This window comes from Myotis yumanensis, unplaced genomic scaffold, assembly GCF_028538775.1.
Source record: "Myotis yumanensis isolate MYYU_CA2020_CCGP unplaced genomic scaffold, mMyoYum1.0.hap1 SCAF_10, whole genome shotgun sequence".
In the NCBI taxonomy this organism is placed as follows: domain Eukaryota; kingdom Metazoa; phylum Chordata; class Mammalia; order Chiroptera; family Vespertilionidae; genus Myotis; species Myotis yumanensis.
The window spans coordinates 22041205-22062731 of NW_027223761.1; the positions used below are offsets into that span (position 1 = coordinate 22041205).

General features: G+C 39.7%; 1 protein-coding gene across 1 annotated transcript in view; it reads left to right on the top strand.

The window, feature by feature from the left end:
- Positions 1-21527, top strand: part of LOC139018997 (doublecortin domain-containing protein 1-like) — a 144476-nt gene that overhangs the window by 95419 nt on the left and 27530 nt on the right. The window contains 8 exon segments of the mRNA XM_070428123.1: positions 52-210; positions 1369-1569; positions 6669-6762; positions 9463-9630; positions 12529-12714; positions 14329-14532; positions 16311-16503; positions 20704-20856. Coding sequence (XP_070284224.1) covers positions 52-210; positions 1369-1569; positions 6669-6762; positions 9463-9630; positions 12529-12714; positions 14329-14532; positions 16311-16503; positions 20704-20856 — 1358 coding nt within the window.

The following is a 21527-nucleotide window of genomic DNA, read 5'->3' on the forward strand; positions in this document are numbered from 1 at the left end:
TTAGTATGAATCCGAATTCTTAGACTTGTGTTTGTTTATGAACCTCAATAGAGATTCACATGCAAAAGCCCATCTCTGAATGAAGGCTCGTCACACGCCTCTCAAGTATGCCTGGCAGGAACCTTCTCATATCTCTGATGAAGGCGACAGTTTTCCAAAGAAGATGCAGGAAGAGATCTTAGAAAATGTAGAACCACAGAGAAAATACAGGTAAAAAGTTCCAATGGATTCCTTATAAAGATTTCTAGCTGATCTTAGATTTTCTCACTTTGGGGCAAGAATATTCCTAAGGATTTGCATTATTGTTAGCTGCTATTTACATCAACATATACATTTTTGTATTTCTTATGTTTTTGATTGAAGTATTTGCAAGTATTGACGGGAAGGTCCTTCACACTTTAGCTAAAAAATATAATTTATTTTCACTGGTGTGTCTTTTCTGTTAAAGCTTATCCATCTTTGCCTCCTGAGAAGTTAGCACAGAGCTTGTATATTTGTTGAATAAATGTGTGAATGAACTTATGCATTAACATATAAGATGCCCTGATGTCCTTAAGAAATTAGTAAAATGCAATTTCTTCTTTTTTAATTTTATTATTTTCTGGCCAGTGCCCAGTGAAATGACAGCAACCTATCATCTTTAGGCATTTACTTAACATTATAGCAGCTTATATGTATTAAATAGTTTTGGCACTTAAACATTTAGCATTAGTCTATGCACTATACACTAATAAATGTTTATATTAGTCTATTAATATAAACATCTACTAGTCTTAATAAATGTTTATAAATTAATTTAATTGCCAATGCATTGTGATATTTAGTATGTTTAATAAGCTTACTTAATCCCTTAAGAGCCTTAGAGATCCTTTAAATTAACTTATTCACATATTATTATTTTATATTATATTGAGTTGTTATGAGTATGAGTTGTTAGGGAAAATTGAAAAACTTGGAGAATAATGTTCTATTTGCCAAGAGTCTAGATAGAGGATAGAAACACTCATGGTTTAAACAGAACTCCTTTATTTTTCTCTGTTTTGATTCTACATGCCTTCTTTTTCCTAACTTCTTTTTCCACTTTAACTAAATTATCTCTTCAACTGAATGTCTTTTTTCTTTGCTGATGAGTTTCTCATATTCTCTCGGATAAACATTTATTTCTGTTACTAAATAAACTCAGAATTCTATTTCGTACATCAGTGTGTGGTAGTGCAAATAGCATTGCTGCTGTCCCAAAGGGTGATGGCTCACCATTATAAGTGAACTTGGTTCACAGCAGTCTCCTGCTGACAGAACTTGCCATCTCCAGCACATCAAGGGCACAGGGTATTTTTCTGCACATAATGGGATTTTTTTTAATCTCAGCCATTCTCCAAAGCGGAGTAAATTGCAGAAGCTCTGCCACCAGCAGTTTGAATACAGAGATGGGCAAATCATAAGTCATGCGGCTCCTCAGCTAGTCCTGGGGGTGCGAGGTCCAGACCTGCGTTCAGGCATGGAGGTGGTTTTGGTGGAGAAAAAAGCCAATGACGGTCATCAGCGCTGGATGCACAAGGAAGGCAGCAGGTGAACGCATTATATTTGGGGGTTAATATATCAACAAGTGAGTGGGAGATTTGCCTGGTCCCCACAGAGCAGGCTCATGTATATTTGAGGGCTTTGGATTTTCTATGTAACCTAGCCAATACATTTTTATCCTACTCAAGGAAGAGCAAGAGAGCGAGAGCCAATGTAAATGCTCAGTAGTCTATACACAACTTATTTGCTATTGATTCAGAGAAGAAACATGAAATCTGACCTACTGGGTTCATAGCTTTAACTGGCCTTTGAGGTCAAGAGAAAACTGGACTCTTATCTAATTTTGTTTTTATGATTTGAAGAAATAAAGTAAGAATTCCAAAAAGACATCATTTTTTAAAATTTGCTTTTCATAACTCAATCTCCTGCACCTCCCCATATACATGCCTTCCCTCCCGTCCTTCCATCAAATAGTCAACTGATATGACTTCCACTCACAGTGAAAACTAATTCTTACCTATTCAAATATATTAAGCCAATCTGATGGGGGGCCCTTGTTTGGATCCAGATTCAAGCCAACCACTAGTAGATAGTTATTGCTGAGATAATCAGAGGAAATTCAAAGCAGTCTGGGTACCAGATAATATGAAGGAAGTATTGTTAATTTTATTGGGTGTTATAACGGTTATGATAAAAAAAAGAAAACCCTGATCACTGGAATATATATTGTTGTATTACAGGTAAAATTAAGAGCTATCTCAGATTTACTTTAAAATATTCCTGCAAAAGCAAAAATGTTTAAAGTTGGGAGGGGAATGGATGAAATAAGAATGGCAGAATATTGCTCACTGTTGGGCCCATGGTGGTTTCTTCAACATTTCTCTCTGTGTTTGTGTTTGTGTGTGTGTGTGTGTGTGTGTGTGTGTGTGTGTGTGTGTTTTTGAACATTTCCTTAACAAGAAAGAAAATAACTCCTTGGTTTTTAGATTGCTTTGCTTCAGGTTCTACCATTAGTGTTATATGGTGGGTCTCCAGGGGCCTCTTCAGTCTTTTGAAATGCCATATAAAATTTGTGTTTGTGTATCTGTGCAATGCAGTTGTTTTTTTCTGGAAAGGAGCTGTGATTTTCATTGGATTCTCAAAGGGTGTGTGATGCAAAAGGTTTAGGAATTGCTGCTTTGACAGAGATTGCATAAACTTCAGCAGGGGGCAGCAGAGGGCCCAGCATGTGCCGCAAAGGAGCTAGCCTTAATCTGCTCACTGTCAGATGAGCAAAACTGCCAGCAAGGGAGACTTGCTGGGCTTGTTTTACAGAAAGCTGAAAAGCCAACATGTAGATGGACCTGGTGAGTGTTTTCCTTGGTCCCATTCATCCTAGCCTAGCTAAGCTGTCTTTGCAATGGGAAGCTAGGAAGCAGGTTTTATGTCCCTGTGAATGGCTGGCCTGATGGAACCAGAATGCATTCATTCAGCTATAAAGAATTTTCACAGGCAGTGTTTTAGGTTTAAGAACAAAACAGATAAATGTCCCTGCCCCTACAGATCTGGTACTGCCCCATCTCTACATTTCTAGAATTTAGCATCTTACTGCCTTGCCTTTCTGTATTAATAGTACAGGTCCTGCTTGAGCCTCAGCTGGAATTCAAGCATGGCTGATGAACTGGGGTGAACACATATGGGAAACGTGACCTAAGAGAGGAGAAAGCCAAGCATGATGAGTTTAACTCAGAAACACTTGTTCATTGGAAGAGAGGGCAGTTTCTAGGTCCTTCTGAGTGTCTGGCACTGGTTTCATTTTTCATCCTGATTGCTGTAGAGAAAGCAGGAGGAGGGCACAGCTATTCAAGTGAAAATAAAAGAGAAATTTGCCTAAAACTCTGAAACACTGGACTATGATCAGCACTGCTTTGGAAAATGTAACATGTAACATGAAAGAGAACAGCCTCTTCCGATGTCCTCCCACTTCCCAAAACACTCTACAACTTGGCCTTCTAGAAGCCTACCCATGTCAAGCCGTACAAGAGAGGGACCATTGGTGGGAAATGGTGGTACTGATTGACCTCTGGTGGGAAACTCCAGAGTCTGAGAGAAGAGATGGAGCAGTGAGGGGGAGGGGCAGTGGAACAGGGTTTGCTCATGAGCACATTGGCCACCATCTGGAGACTCCACAAACATTTGGACAGAGGTTTTGCAGAAGTCTGGATGATTGATTGTAGGCACTATTTAGAGGAATATATGTCCTATGGCAGAAGTGTGTCTGCCTAGTGACAGTAATTCTTTCTTTCACATTTCCCCTTGGCATCTTGCTGTGTGTGTTTGGGTTCCACCCCCCCACTCCCCCCCCCCCACCCCCACCCCCTCCTAATTGGGTATTGAAACCCATCAGTTCTGATTAACTGGTAAGGCCTGGAGAACCTTGATTGCACTGTGTAGCAGAACCTATAGAAAATTCATTTATGTGCACCACTGTCTTTTGATCCTCCTTATTTTGCCCAGGCAATACGTTTACGTTTAGGGAGGCAACTGCCCTTTCAGTATTTGGAATAATAGGGTGGGGGCAGAGTATCTCACTGCCAACATTGTAGGAGGTACTAAGGGGCATCACTGTGCCAAGAATTGTCTACTTTTAGTCCTTTCATTCAGGCCTTGATGGGATAACACATCGTCTCGGCTGGAAGGGCAAGAACTGAGCAAGCGGACACTGAAAGGCACAGGAAATTGCTAGCGTCTCAGTAGCTTGGTTTTCAGCCCCACAGAAGAAGGTCCAGATCAACTTTTGAGATAATCTGGCACCTTCCTCCCATTTTCTCTGGCGCAATCCAAGTTAATCATTTGGTCTCTTAAGGGAAATATGAAAAAATATGAAGAAATCCTCAGGGATAAAAATTCCCTCAAAAGCACTCAAGGTTATAGAGGGTGAAATTCAGCATCATGGAATTTGGAGCTCAAAGCAATCTTTAAAATCTTCTAGTCTTAGTCACTACTCTAGGTAAACTGAGGCTCAAGGAGATGAAGTGACTTGTATGTGTTCATAGCATGGGTTAATGAAAGAGACAGTGGTATTGTGCTGGATATTGCTAGGACACAGAGTGATTTCTCACCTTGCTCTTTGGCACGCGGGGGGTTTTGTGTAGAGTTCTATAAGCTCAGGCTTCCTGCAGAATATAAGCATTCCTGCTGTGGGCGAGCACCAGTTAGCTGCCTTGTTCAAAAGGAAAAAGAAAAACCAACTCTATGATGGCTGAGCAGGGTACTGAAGCCTGGGGAAGTTGCTATATCTATTCTAGTCATTCTAGTCAGCAAAACACAGAGATAGCTAGGTAACTAATATTGGCATCTCAATAGGTTACTGCAGAAATATATGCTCATTCATTCATTCATTCATTCACATACTATTGAATGCCAATAAGAATGGAGGGTGCAAAGTCCGCAACATGCTGAGGCTGCAGAGATGAGCAATATAGAATATCAGTTCCCTTGCCATGTGCACCGTCTTCATAAAAGCTAAGAAGGTATTTGATAAAATTGAATATCCACTTTGGATTTAAAATGATACTTCATTAACTAACAATAGAAGGAGGAAACACATTGTAAGATTAATAGTGATTATCTTGTAGAAGTCAGAGTAATGTTTAAAATTGTGTTATAATTTTACTATAGTCTTCAATATTTTGTATATTTTTACAATGAGGACATATTGTTCTCTGTTCAGAGATTTAAATTAGATGTCTGGAATTTTTTCAGTCTTGAAAGGAAAAATATATTACTTTTATAATAGATCCCTTCTCTACTCCCACATCATTAAATTTTATGTTCAGGAGGAGTTGTATTTTCCACAGCAGAAATACCACTATTGGTCTGTAATGTAACTATGTTGACAGAGGGAAAGAATTGGCTCTTTCCATACAGACAAGAGCCTAAAATGTTTGGTTTATTTTTGCTTTTAAGTGATGCAAGGAAAAGAATTTGAAGGTTTTAGCTCAATGATTTTCATTTTGTTTTCCAATCGAGGGGGCCTTATGTTAGCTCCAATAAGATCACATAAAAATATTCACCACATATCTTGGACTTTTAGGGAAAGCTCCTTTAGAGAAAAACAATTGAGGGAAATCTATAAAAAAAAATCACAACCATTAGTAAGAGTCACTAATACGAGTACTATGCAACAGACAATATTCATTGCATTTCATATGCATTAACTCATTTAATTCCCACAATCATCTGATGAAGTATTACCCCATTTTACTGATGAGCATACTGAGGCAGAGTTGTTAGGCAGAGCTGTGGAGCTACTGACAGGTGGACCCAGGACTCAAACTTAGGCACTGTGGCTCCCACTCTGATACACTGCCTCCCATAGCAACTAAATGGGGGAGGAGAGAAAAGCAGTCTGGGTACAATCTGGAGGCAGAAACCATACAGTGATTTAAACAGGAGAAGTTTAACATAAATGATTATTAAACAATGATAACAGAGCAATTATTGGATATTTAAACAAACATCCATTCTATATGATACTGTAAGGCTGAGGGAGAGTATGCAAGAAAAGACAGACTTGGACTTGGGCCCCTCCCCAAGGCTGGAGTTCAAAACCCATTGGAAAGGTATGGTTGCAGCCCACTGGCTGGCAAAGAAAGGTGCTGGTTTGCCTGGCCAGACTTTGTCTTTGGCTGCTGGGCAAGCAGCAAGCAGCCCTCTGGAACATAAATGGGGGTGTAACTGGTTGCCGGGCACATGGGCATGTAAAGGGAGTGAGGGTGCTGGCGTGGCAGAAGGCCTGGAGCGTGCAGGATCTGTGTCAGGAGAGCCTCAAGCAGGCGATCATGAGGCCAGGTCAGGGCTGGGAAGGTGCCGAGGGACCACGCATTCTGGGCACCTGGTTGGGGAAGAGCATCACTGGATATCCCACTCCCAATTAGGGACGCCATACACAGCCAGAAAGAGGAGCCCCTTCCTCCTGCAATGCTCTTCCAGCACTCTCTGTGAGAACCCTTAACATCGTGCCTGCAGTACTAGTAAAATGGGAGAAACGCTTAAAGGATTCACATCCATTGTGGAGACAGGAAGTAACACAGCAATAAGTGGCACAGAGGGAGCTCTAAGCTGGTCATGCTGCTGTGTAATGTGCCTAATCCTGTTTTCCCAAGGACCTTTCACCTGGTGAGGAACCCAGAGCTTGTGCTGGCTGTGTCTATGACCAAGACGGGGAATGAAGTCTGCAGCTATCCAGTTATTGTTCAGGTAAGAAGATATATATATATATATATATATATGCTAAAGAGTAATCATGGCCCTTTATTTAGTTAAATGCAAGTAAAGCTCCATGCGTCCTTGGTGTGGAGAAAGAAATTGGATGTCACAGAATTCTATCTTGAATGCTATTGCTAAAATATTTACAACCGTCTGCTTAGATTTCAAATTGAACATGTTCATGTAGCTCTTAATTTAGTTTAATCCAACAGATGGTGGTTGTGGGCTTGCTGTATGTCAGGAGCTACGCTTTCTACTTAAATCAATTCCAATGGCAAGCACGAGCAATTGTCCCAGCAGCATTCACATAGCTTGCAGTCTCAGTGGTGGGTACAGTCAGTGGAGTGGCTGCTAGATGCACCACGTGTTTTAAGTTCATTGGCAACTAGAGTGAAAGAACATGGTCAGAAGGCTCTTCCTGAAGGATGTGAGCTCAACAGTGTTAATTCTAATTACACTTTTGACATACTTTTTACAAATATTTATAGCAGCCAAACAATTTTTTGAGACTCCAAAGAAGTCTACCTTCATTTAAGTTTTAGGCAAACACCTGGGCAGGTCTTTTTTTGTTGTTGTTGTTCATGTTTGTATGTCATCCTCATTTACTTATTTATAATCAAAGACACTTTTCTAAATAAATATGTGTTTATGTGTGTTTTTCTTGTTAGGAGGGGAGAAAGTTTAGGAGCCTCCCTGTTCTGAATTTACTTTCTGTATCCTCCACAATCTTTACCTTCTTTTTGGTGAACAGAATATATTGTCTCCAAGTAACATTTCTTTTATCCCATGTTTTTAATAGCAATGAATCCAAAGTTGGGACAAAGCAATCTGGACGAATATCAAAGCTTAATTAAGTCTTCTATCCTGATGATAAATATGGGCTTAAAATTTGTTCTAGGAGACACAGTATATATAGCATCACATTCTTCCCTGTCAGGTGCCTCTTTGGCAGCAAGATAAAAACCTCAGGCAGATGCAAATTTAGTACCTTAATCAGTTTCATAAAATTATAGAAATGGATGTTTCCCTTAAGGTTCCCGTTTTATAAGAAATGAGTTTGATACCAAGATAATTTGTATTAATTTTCAAGATTTTTTGTTGTTGTTGCTGGTGTTTCATTTTTATTTCTTGAAGCAATCAGTTTGTGGTAAAATATTAAAGTTCAAGTAAATAAATAAAAATGAGGCATGTTAGGTTAATCTTACTAGGCCCCCCTCCCTGTTCCTTGAAATATAGTCTTTATTTTTCATACCTCTGAGGGATGCCCTGTTATCTGACCTATTAAATCCATTCCTAAGGTTCATTTATTTTCCTCTTTACTATCAATCTCTCCTTGATAAAGTAAGTGTTATTCATTATAAAGTTCCTCTAGGTGTCATATGTTTAGTTGGAACTAATCTGGTTTAATTTCTCTTAAATGGAAACAACTTATTTCTTTACTTATGCTTGAACCAAGTTATATAATTTGAATAAATATGCTATTTCCATTACATATAAAGCTGAGTGCATTCACATTTTAAAAAATCCTCCTTGATGACCAGTGAAATGTAAATTAAGATATCAGCAAGGTATTACTTTTCATTTACTAAGTTGAAGATGTTTTGGCAAGAGTGTGAGGAAAACAGGCCATTTCTTACACTATTGGTGGACTTGTAACTACAATAACCTTTCTGGAAATTATTGGCTGTGATAAAGTTCAATATTTAAAAGTGATTGTGTTCTTTTATTTACAATTCTACCTGAGAAGTTTGTTCTAAAGAAGTTTTAGATTTACACAAGGATTTATCTGTATAATTCTTCATTGCTTTTTTTTTGCTTACAGTAAGGAAAACTTGAGAATTTACATGTTTAATTTTTAGAAGGTGGTAAAATACAATATCCCTAAAAGCAAATAGTATATATACCCTTAAAAAATGTTAAAAAAAGATTCCTGGAATATTGTTAAGTAAAAACAAAAACAAACAAAACAAACCTAATGCAGTTATCAAATTGTATATATTTTGTGATCCTATTTTTATAAATTAAAGAATGCATATGTATAAATATACTAGTGCCACAGTGCACAGATTCATGCACATTGAAAGGAAATTAATTAGAAAGTGGCCAGCGGGGCTGGACACACCCTGGAGCCAACCTCCCGCGGTCCCTTCCCACCGGCTGCACCTGGGACAGTGCCATGGTTCAAAGGGCATCTGCTGAGTGAGCAGGGTACCTCCAGCAGGAGGGGTCCCTCAGCCTGGCCTGCAGGGATAAGGCCGAAACTGGCTCTCCGACATCCCCTGAGGGGTCCCAGATTGTGAGAGGGCTATTCTCAGGTGATGCACTTCAGAATTGGTTTCCCTCATCTCTGGTTCTGGGGTGCATCATCTGAGAACCACCACTGCCGAGTCACCACAACTGCCCAGTCACTGCAGCTCAGCAGCTCCTGCATTGAGTGTCTGCTCCCAGGTGGTCAGTTTGCATCATAGCTACCAGTCAGATGGTCGCTTAGCCTTTTATATATATAGATGTTTATAATAATCAAATATCAGATATGTAGTTATGTAATAATCAAATATGTAGTTACAACTACATAGCAGAATGAGTAATTATCTGTACTTTCTGAATTTATGCAATGAAAACTAGGGCTGCAATAGCCAAATCATAAACTCTTCCATTTGACTCCAGATTTTGTCTTTTTTTTCCCCCCAGAAATATAAGCCCTATAACAATGGGACTTCCAATCAAAAGTGGAATTACATTGAAAATAAGAAAACTTTTATGGCCTTCCATAGCACTGCACTGGATAAGGAAATCACAGCCGCAAATTATGCTGGAATTTGTACATCCTCTGTAGTTAAAGAAAACATTGATCAACCAGTAAGTGGTTCCTTCCTACTGAGGATAAAATAAAAATAGGGGGAGAGGGAGTAATTTAATAAAGTCAGAAATTATCTTTATAGAAAACTTATGTTCACATAAATTGAGCACTGATTTGTAAATGAACTCAGGGATTCTGGGTGGGAAAGAATGAGGGAATATTGATATTACTCCCTACTTATATGGTTCTGATGGCTCCCTATCACCAGCACCATCTTTGGTTCATCATCAGTTCACCAGAACACACATGAGGGAGGACAATCACACATACTACCCTCCACAGGTATGCCTGCCACACCAGGTGTCACTCTACTCCATAAAGCATCCTAACATGCAAATGAGTATAAGTGACTTTAACTATATTACATTATTCCAAGCATGGGCCTACACATTCAATACATTCTAATTTGTAAAGAAAATAATTTATCAAGTTTGGTCCTTTAATTTTTATTAGTAAGGAATTACTTGCACTGTGCTTTACAAATACCTAAGATATTGTGGATCAGTGAGTCAAGCTGCCTTGATGTTGTTGCTGACCATTGGCATACCTGAAATCTCATAAAGCACCTATAAGACCCTCCACGACCCTCTTTACTCTGCTTCTTAGATGTCTCTAAACTGCTGCTGCTGCTTTTTAAAAATAATATATTTTTATTGATTTCAGAGAGGAAGGGAGAGGGAGAGATAGACACATCAATGATGAGAAAGAATCATTGACCAGCTACCTCCTGCATACCTCCTACTGGGGATCAAGACAGCAACCCAGGCATGTGCCCTGACTGAAATCAAACCCGGGACCCTTGAGTCTGCAGGCTGACACTCTGTCCACTGAGCAAAACCAGCTAGGGCCTGCTGCTCCTTCCTCACTTATCATTCTCTAGCTCCACTGAATAAGAGATGTCCAGGAGTACCATGCGATTTTGCATCTCTCTGGTTTTGACTGTGCTGTCCCTTGTACCTCTTTCTATTTTGTCTGTGAACTCATACCTGTTAGCAGATACACTGTCAGACTAGTAAGGCTGTCTTAAAATGAAACAAGTCAACTTGGAAAGGCTCCCACTATCCAAAGATGAACCATTTAAGCATTAATATGCTAATTAGTGCAGTGGATTGACATACATCAGATATATTTAAATCCATACTGATATTAAGCAACAGCAGCAACAACTCATTGTTCACAACTAAATGATGCTATGAAAACAAATTCATTACTTTAAAAAGTGGAAAATAAATAATCAAGCTTTTTTTTTTCTTTATTTCCTCAGGATAACAAAATATTGGGTGAGAAATTTCACTTTATAGAAATACTAGAGGCCCGATGCACAAAATTCGTGCAAGAGTAGGCCTTCCTTCCCCCAGCTGTTGGCACCAGCTTTCCTCTGGTACCTGGGACCCTCGCAGTCCCTACTTCATCCCGAAGGTTGTCCGGAAGGATATCTGGTCTAATTAGCATATTACCCTTTTATTATTATAGATCCTTGCTAATGAGTGAATTGGCACACAATTCATCATGAACACCATGCTTTTCTATCTAAATGATTCTTTCTGTATGTAATATTCATTCAGTTCCACCTGAGAGGGGATATTTAATTTTCTGCTTTCCAGTAACTTGTAGAAAAATGGAAATCAGATATGCTGATAGAGAAATTCATAGTGAAATTTGAGAGTGACATCTTTGAAAGTATGATGTCAATGTTGACTTTGAATTGAGATAGCTCTATGTACTTAGAATGGAAAAGGCAGAACAGCCAAGAGCTTGGAATCAGATGTCACAGTTTTATATCTCATCTCTACCATGTGCTACTTGGGTATCCTCTTCCTCTCTGAACTTTCATTTTATCTTGTGTACTAGTACATTGAGTCTGGTGGTACTAACTCTGACTGTATGTAACTTTCAGCCTTGTGAAGAACAAAGCCAATTAGAGAGTCTATGTGAAGGTACTTTAAAATGTTATCGTGGAAATTTTCATGCATATTCAAAGTTGAGAGATTAGTACAATGAATTCTCAGGTACCTCTCATCAAAATTCAACTCTTATCAGGGTTTAGAAACATTTACAACCCCCCAGACATGATATCACTTCACCTCAAACGTAAGCATGCACCTCTGAAAAATTTGAACATTTTCTTACATAATCATTATGCCATTATCACATCTAACAAAATTAACAATAATTCCTCAAATGCCCTGTTCTTAATTCTATTTTCCAGGTTCTCCTACAAAATTCTTCTTATGGTTGGTTGGTTTGAGTCCAGATAGTTTTATTGTGGCCATCATTGCAAATAATCAGCCACATTTTCTAATGGCCAAATATCAGATGTATAAATTGGTGCTCCTTTACTCCACAGGTGCTCCCTTACTCCAATAAGTTGTGATTTTGTTGTTTGTTAGGGTTTTTTGTTGTCATTTTTAGCATCATTATGAACTCATAGGATTTTTACATATTTAAATATATTCTGTGTTTTGGTTATCATTCTTTTTGTTGCTTTTAAATTGTCCCACTTTGGGCTCTTGGAGACTCTTTATGTTGGCTCCTGTGTGTTTTTGACACGATTCCATGATGATTTTTTCTTTCTGGGCACCACATGATATCCCTTGCTCATTTTGTGTATTTCTTGCCCCAAATATGGAAGTAGCCATTCCTCCAAGAAACTCTGATTCTGGGCAAAAGTTATATACATTATGTTGAATTGTTATTGTCTCTAAGCGCTTTTAGTCAACAGAGTTTGGAAATATGGTCTCTTTTAAAAATATATGTTTATTAGTGAGCAAAATAATGCATTCATGTTGAGATTTCATTCAGGAATTATAAAAATGCTTTATTTGTAAAGTGTTCTTCAAAAATGCTGCTATAATTTAGATGTTTCTATATAAAAGCAACTTTGTCCCTCTTTTTAGGGATACTATTCTCTCTCACCTTCTGGAAAGAAAAAAATGACGCTGTGCCTGGCCTGTGGACGATCCCTGAGAGCAGAGAAAGGACTGAAGCAGCTGCCTGCAGGGCTGCCATTCGTCTGTGCCTCAGGCTCCGAGACCCAGAGGCCCTTCTCACGAGGGCCTTTCAAGACCATCCATGTGGCCGAGGTGTGTAAGGATCTGAGCTCTGCTAATACCTACATGGCATCACTTTAGAAACTTTGATGCACTCATTATCTGCCTTGCACTCAAGTTCATCTCCAAGCGTCCAATTCATCTTCCTCTGATGCACCTTTACCATTTCACCTGCATTGATTTTCTCTTTCCCGTTGTAATTTAAAATACATTGTCTATTAATAGTTCGATACACTCTTTGAAGTTAATTGGGCACTTCTGCGGCTTTAATCATCTACTGACACCTTCCACTGCTCTCTGTGTTGCTTTTAGATGAGGAAATCACTGCGAATCTTCACTTAGTAGAGCAGCTTTTTTGCCTATATCCACGGGGTAAAGTCCTTTTTACAAGATGCAGCATTTCGGGGAGAATTTGATATGTCGTCGTCAATGACTCTTCAGGTTGGGGGCCTGAATTCACGCACCCATGTCTAATATTATTTATAGCTTATGGAGAGAAAAACCTCTGCCACTTTCCTGTGATCTTAATTTAAAATGGCACCATTTAAAAAAGCCTTTCTTTCAAGTTTAGACATGAGAAGAGCTAAGGGGAACTTACCCCGCTGTATAAAAAGGAGTCATTCCTAAGAGGTGGGCAACCTTTGGGCCTGGTGTGCTCATCAGGGCTTGCTGCCCATTCCCAGATCACTCTCCTCTCCCCTCCCTAAACCCGATACACATTGTGGGGAGGGGATGAGAAGGGGATAGTAGCAGTTATATACACATCAGCTGAAACAATAACTCTGAAGGAGAAAGGAAGTCAGTCCTCTGGGGAAGTCATTGGCCTCTGCTTGAGGGAGAGTGTTTAGGACAGTGGTCGGCAAACTCATTAGCCAACAGAGCCAAATATCAACAGTACAACGATTGAAATTTCTTTTGAGAGCCAAATATTTTAAAATATATAGGTAGGTACATGGTTATTAACTTAATTAGGGTATTCCTAAGGCTTAGGAAGAGCCACACTCAAGGGCCAAAGAGCCGCATGTGGCTCGCGAGCCGCAGTTTGCCAACCACGGGTTAGGAGGTGGCAGTGAGCTGATTGGAAAGGCCGCCCAGTGTCCCATCATCTCAGACAGGGCTTTTCCCATGGGGCAGCATCCTGTGCAGGGCTGGACAGGGAAAGGTGAAGTGTGGTGTTCATACCCTCGTTACTGTGTGGTGAAGGCCACGCTCATCCACTCCTCGTTCATCAGTATCTGCCACCAGAGGAGGGCATCATCCTAACGCTATAGATTAATAGAACATGTGTACTATGAGTGTCCCCTTACTTCAACCCCAAGCTCTCCCTGGCCCTGGCTTTCTTCCTCATCTGCTGTCATAAGAGAAGGAAAGTAGAAAACAGGAGGAGGCTAGGAACACAGCCAGAGCCCCAACCTCACCCAAGACTCAGCAGCAGGCTGGGAAGAGAATGAGTTCTGACCTGATATCCATCCCACCACAGCATCCAATACTGGTAGCATGTGGAGTGAGCATTTCAAAATGTAGATGCCACACATATGTACATGCACATATTTATCAAATTGAGAGACTGAGTATACCTGAATGACAAAACTGTGAAGAAAAAAAAAAAGCTTGAGTAGACCTATGATTTTTTTTTTTTAAAATCAGGTTGACTTATCTTCTTATGAGGCTGAAAAAACTCTAAGTCATTATGAAGAACATCTATTATCTTTACGGATGAAGACCTGCACACAAGTTGTAGCTCCTATTGGTACGGCAGCTGCGCTCCAGAAGCCGGTGAAAATAATTGCATACAAAAATGGAGATGGATATCGAAATGGGAAGTTAATTGTGGCTGAAACATTCCCCATGGTAAGTGGCTCTCACTTAACTGCTTCTTGCATCCTCAGAAGTAATGATAATGGTGATTCTTCTGACAAGAAAACAGCAGTGGAATTGAGTGATAAATGTCTCTGGCCAGTCTCACCGATTTATGCTGATAAGATCAAGATCTCTGTTTTCGTAAAGATTTTCTTTTTGATTGTATTTCTTAGGAAAATGAGAAAGCAGAAGATGGTTTTTAGATTGGGTCCAGAGCAATGATACATAAAAGCAAAGGGAAAACAAAGCTACCAGATTTTCTTCATTTTTGTGATAGACACAGCATCTTCTCTGCCTTCCTTCCCATTCCAACTTCAAGTTGTATGTCATCTGCATATTTTAGAAGATGCCACCTCCTTTATCACTGCAGAATCTGAGCACTTATTTGTTTATAAATAATTTGATTCATCTGATTTTCAAATTGAAGAAGCCGGGGTTGTGCTGACAGGGCATGTGTGGTTTCTGTCTTAGCGGCTGTCCTCTGTAGTCAACAGAAAAGGAAGAGAGCCCCAAAGGATACACCCTGTTTTGTCCTATGTTTGCGGGTAATCTTGTCAATACCCTTAATGACATAATTTACAAATAATGTTATATATGACATAAAGTTATCCTGCAGACTTCCTTGCAAACACTCACACATACACACCCTTGTTAACTCACCTCTTTGGTTGAATACAAATAGAATTTTTAAACTAAGGTATTGTTGTTCAATGAAATAAGCCAAGCACAAAAGTTAGCACCTCCAGGATTCATCCTGGGACCCACAGCTGGCTTTTGTGATCTTTGGCAAAATTATTCTTTTAGCTTGTTTTCCTATCTGCAAAGTGGAAGTAATAATATGCATCAGCTTTTGGTTTAAAAGTCAACTACTCATTTATTTTAAACAGTTTATCAAGATGACTACAGCAATATCGTACCTTTTAAAGCAACAAAATTGAAAGTGGATTTTTAGATTAAACATTTTTTAAGGAAATACTCTAAGGAAACACATCAGCTACCGTTTTAAATTTTTGGAGCTATGACTTTTCACAGCTAAATTGGACTCATGCTGTATGAAATTAAGTAGAACAATCTAATATCAAAAAGTGTCTCTAATCAAAGATCAAATAGGCAGTTATTCAGCTTTCTATTTTCTCAAACTAAAGGATTTTCTTCGATTTCTAAGATAACAAGCTCTTCATGATCATTCCCAGTTCTGTCACTGTTCCCTCTCAGTTCCTTATGTAACTGGACAAACAATGGGTCCGTGCTGCCTGTCACTACTTGAGCCAATTAAGCAGAGACAGGGTTGAATCATTACGAGCATTTATTCTGATATTGCCGGCAGTATGGGAGAGCAGCAGGTCATCCACAGAAATCTGCTCTGCACCCCACCATAAGCCAGCTGCTTATATTGGGTAAAGGGACAAAAATTAAATGGGGAAATAGCCAAAAGGTATGCCAAATGGGCAGTTAACAGGTAAGCAGGCTGGACATTTGCAAAGGCCCACAGGTATGCAAAAGGTCTGGGTTCTTCAAAGAGCTGGTGATTCTGGTGATTCTGGTTTCTGCGATGAATTTGTTAATCTTTCCATGATATTAGGCAGCTCCAAATGGGGAAGATGGGCTGCATTTCCAGGTGTGTAACTGCCAGCCAGGTTAGAATGTGCCTTCTTTAATCAGGACAAAACAATCATAGTTAACAAAGCATGATTAATATTTCTTACAATTCTAGCTGGTTCTCCAGCATTCTATTTCTACCCCCATCACTTACAGTCCATGTTATCTAGCTTCTTACAGAATGCACGGAACAGCTTGGTCTTGCTCGAGCAGCCTCCAAAGTATATACTAAAGATGGAACCACAATCCTTTCCCTGCGTGAACTGGTTTTATGGGCTCTAGATAAATCATTTATCCACAGAGACCCTGAGGAACAAAAGAAAGAGGCAGCCCCCACTGGAACAAAGGAGACAACTATTAAACGTATGGTTGGTTACATTCTACAAGGCTGAGCTGATTCTGCTATGTTTGGTCAAAAAAAGAGTAAATTTTGATTCTTTCACTCTATCACTAAAACAATAAATAAATTGCCTGGAATTTATAAAATGTGTTTGACAGCTTAGCTACTTTATGCAACTTGAGCAGCTTTTATTCTTAAATTCAGAACCCAAACCCATTGGAGACCACTCGAGAGAGTGGGGCTGGATCAATGCAAATTTCTTCCTAAGATTTGAAGCAAAGGTGTCCTTACCTTCTGCCTTCCAAGTTCCTTTGCTTGCCCCTGCCCATCTCCACTGCTCCTATAAACTCTCAGAAGGTCCAGAAAATGTGCCTCTATTGCAGCTCCTAGCATATCTGTATATATAAAAGCCTAAGTGACCTTTAAGGACCAGACCACTGGACAACCAGATGACCGGATGACTGGCCAGTAGCTATGACGTGCACTAACCACCAGGGGGCAGATGCTCAATGCAGAAGCTGCCTCCTGGTGGTCAGTGCACTCCCACAGCCAACCTCCCGTGGTCCCTCCTCCTGCCAGCCAGCCCCAATGTCCCTCCCCCTGCCAGCCAGCCCCAATCAGCCCTAATCCCTGGCCCTGATTGGCCCCATCAGGACTGGGCAAGATGGGCCCTGATCAGCCCCAATCACCGGCCAGGTAGAGGGACACCACCCATGCACAAATTCATGCACTGGGCCTCTAGTTGATTATAATTATCTGTTTACATCTTTGTAATCATGGCTTGGTCTTTCTGGTGACCAGCTCCATCTGGGAGCCCACCAAGAGTCGTCTCAGAGCAAAAGACACTGCCATCACCCAGGAAATTCCAAAGGACTTAGGAGCTGTGCCAGGAATCTGGGTCAAAGACTAAACATTAGAACAGAAGATGCCGCTAGTGCTTTTATCACTTAGAAAATCAGAAGAATTTCAGGAGCTGTGTGCCAGGAACCAAGGATAGAGACCAATATACTACTATATAGTTTCTATTATTTCACAATGATATGGTTTTGTTTTCTAATGAGTTAATCACTAAAGTGTATAGTTCTGCCTTTTTTAGCATATGGAATATTTGATTTCCATGTTCTGGAAGATTATACTCTCACTCTTTTTATTTAAAACCTGGTTTACATGCAGGACTACCAAAAGGGCATGGTTATCCCTTGCCCTTTGTATTCTAAAGGTTATCCTTGAATCAGGCAGGCCCATTAGCAGCTGCCCCCTGTGTAGAATTGTGGTTTGGTGTTATGCCATCAGTTTGAATTTAAGAACTTGAGAGAAATAGGCATCTGTCAGAAACTCAGCATCATGCTTACAATAGAGGCAGTGGTTAAAGGCATAGGCTCTGGGGGCAGATGGCCTAGATTCTAATCCTGTCTCTGCCCCCACCTAGTTATGTGACTAAATCTCAGTAACCTTTTCTGTAAAATAGACAGGAACCTACCTCAGAGCATCATTTTGAATATTACATGAGAAGATGTATGTAGATGTCTTAGTAAAATGCCCAGCACATATTAGATTCTCAATCTATGTTAATTTCTATTGTAGGATATTGTTTGCTATATCACAAGTAACTTCTGTATTAAAAACCATGGAATTGCTTCTCTCGGACCTCAGGACCAGGAGATGTATATCTTCTGAAGAATTTCTTTCTTTTTTTTTTTTTTTTAGTTCTTTTTTTTTTTTAAATTAAATCTTTATTGTTCAGATTATTACATTTGTTCCTATTTTTTCCCCCCATAACTCCCCTCCTTCCAGCTCCCACCCCACCCTCCGCCCTCACTCCCCACCCACTGTGTTCATCCATAGGTGCACGATTTTTGTCCAGTCTCTTCCCGCATCTCCCACACCCTTTTTCCCTCCAAGAATAGTCAGTCCATTCCCTTTCTATGTCCCTGATTCTATTATAATCACCAGTTCATTCTGTACATCAGGTTATTTATTCACTTGATTCTTAAATTCATTTGTTGATAGATGCATATTTGTTGTTCATAGTTTGTATCTTTACCTTTTTCTTCTTCTTCCTCTTCTTAAAGGATACCTTTCAGCATTTCATATAATACTGGTTTGGTGGTGGTGAACTCCTTTAGCTTTTCCTTATCTGGGAAGCTCTTTATCTGACCTTCAATTCTGAATGATAGCTTTGCTGGATAAAGTAATCTTGGTTGTAGGTTCTTGCTATTCATCACTTTGAATATTTCTTGCCACTCCCTTCTGGCCTGCAAAGTTTCTGTTGAGAAATCAGCTGACAGTCGTATGGGTATTCCCTTGTAAGTAACTGAGTTTCTTTCTCTTGCTGCTTTTAAGATTCTCTCTTTGTCTTTTGCTCTTGGCATTTTAATTATGATGTGCCTTGGTGTGGTCCTCTTTGGATTCCTTTTGTTTGGGGTTCTCTGCGCTTCCTGGACTTGGAAGTCCATTTCTTTCACCAGGTGGGGGAAGTTTTCTGTCATTATTTCTTCAAATATGTTTTCAATATCTTGCTCTCTCTCATCTTCTGGTACCCCTATAATTCTGATGTTGGTACGTTTGAAGCTGTCCCAGGGGCTCCTTACACTATCTTCGTATTTTTGGGTTCTTTTTTCATTTTGCTTTTCCGGTTGGGTGTTTCTCGCTTCTTCGAGTTTCAAATCTTTGACTTGATTCTTGCGCTCCTCTGGTTTGCTATTGGGAGTCTGTATAATATTCTTTATTTCAGTCAGTGTATGCTTACTTTCTAGATGGTCCTTTATCACACCATCGAGGGTCTCATTAGATTTCCTGTACATCTCATCAAGTTTATCGACAGACTCTAGAAGCCTCTTGAGAGACCTCAAAAGTGTGGTTCTGAACTCAATATCCTCCCTTGATAGTTTTGTCCTGTTTCTTTGTCTCCGCATTTTTTAAGCTTTCTTGGTATACCCCCTAGTGGTCTTTGTGCACAGTCTTGTTGTAGTTAAGCCTTGATTGTTATAGTTAATACTAGAGGGATTTGACCTCCAGGCCGACTGGCTGTGATAATCAGCTGTGTTTGCAGTGGAAGAACTTGTGTCCTCTAGGGAGGTGCTAATCTAGCCTTTGCCTGAGGCGATCCAGCAAATGCCTCTGTGCAGGGCTTGGGCGGGGCGGATCCCACGGGATCAACAGGGTGGAGGAGGGAGCAGTTATGGCTGCTCTCAGTCCGTCCCCAGGGGCTCTGCCTCTCTGTCCCAGCAACAGCTGCAAACCTCGGAGGGACCGTAGCCAGACAGTCCTGCTTCTCCTGTTTGAGTCTGGGTCCCTAGAGACTCGCCCGGATCTGGAGCTCTGAGTCTGAGGCTCCCTCCGGATTGCAACAGACAACCGCGCCCTCAGCTACCAGCCCGCGCCGCGCGCACTCCGCACCTTAGTATTTTACTTCAGCACTGTGCCTCTTCCGATTCTCGGTTCCTCCTAGTTGTAGAACTTCCATTCAGCCAGCCTTCCTGTGGTTCTGGATGATGTCCGTTCCGTCTTTTAGTTGTATTTTTGAAGTGGTTGTTTGAGGCAGCAAACTCCGGCATTAACCTATGCCGCCATCTTGGTTTCTTCTGATATAAGTTCTTAGAATTTCTTTCTTTTTGTGGGCTTTGCAAATCTTGAAATTTTGTTTTTCATTTTGCTTTGACCACTAGGATGCTCAGAGCCTAAATTGTGCTTTACCTCTAGCAAATAAAAACAGTGTGTATTCATGTACATTTAATAATAAAAATATTGTAATTTTTTGGATGCTTGCCCAATTAAATAGACCAAACACTATTCTATGTACTTTCCATTTTTTTCTTTTAATCTTTCCAACAGCAAAGTGAGATAGACATTATTATTTGTTTATAAGATGAAGACACTACAGCAATTATCTCTGGCTTTAGTCTATTCCTATACTCCTTTCCCCCCTTCCTTGGTTTTTCAATCTCTTTGTGTTGTTCTTTTTCAGAGTAAATGTGTTGGTAAGCCACCTCAAATTCCCTTCAGAAGTAGGAATCAAAATGCATAGTTATAATCAGATGAGTATAAACTATTTGGCTTCAGTGAAGTTCTGATCAAATTTATATATTAGTATCAGTTTTGGTATTGCCCACTTAAATCAAGTCATTAATGAAAAATGAAATATTTTGAATAAACAAATTAATTCAGTAAGCAGATTTACTCATTATTCATTGAACAATGGTAAAATGTCATTTGTTTCCCAGAAAACCCAAGACTGAAAGTGAAAAACAAGTTATTTCCAACATCTGTGACATCTGATTGTTTGGATGGTATAGATGGGTCTTTGTTCACCCTCCTTCACAGAAGCCCGATTGCCATCTGGGTATCTTGTGGGGAACCATTTTTATCTCCCAATGGTAAGGGTTTTTTTTGTTTTTGCTTTCTTCCAAGTAAGTGCATGAAGGAAAGGATAAATAAATTTATAAGAAAATGAATTAAATGTGTATAATGTCAGCATAACATCACATTTATGCAAAGAACGGGGATCTATCAATTAACATGTGCACAAGGATAGCTATAGTCCTATATTTGCACAATTGCCTGTTTTTTCTTAATGGAATGGAATATGCTGCATGGAAAAATGTCTAATTTAGTTGATAAAGAGATCCTTGGTCTGTGAAGACTGAGAATAATGGTGTACATTAGAAAATAACAAATGAGTTTAATTCACACTGAAGACGACCTGTCTGCACATTTTCATTTTTAAGAATTGCACCCTTTAGGCAGTAGGTGGATGTTTAAAAAATGAGTGGTTCCAAGCCAGGCTTTCATCACCTCCAAATAGTTTGTGGAAGTGGAAAATGAAATATGGCTATTGCATATGGTAAATCTATATAATAAAACAGCACTGTTCTTCTCTTTCTCCCCCTGCATTCCATAAAGAAATGCCTTAAGCCCTGTCATCTTTCAAATGAGGTTTCTTTTAATGACCCTTACCTTTTAATTACTTCTTTCTAATTGAATCTATTTCTTGGAGCAGAAAGTTCTTTATAAATTATTGGCTTGCATGATAAATTACTGTTGGTAA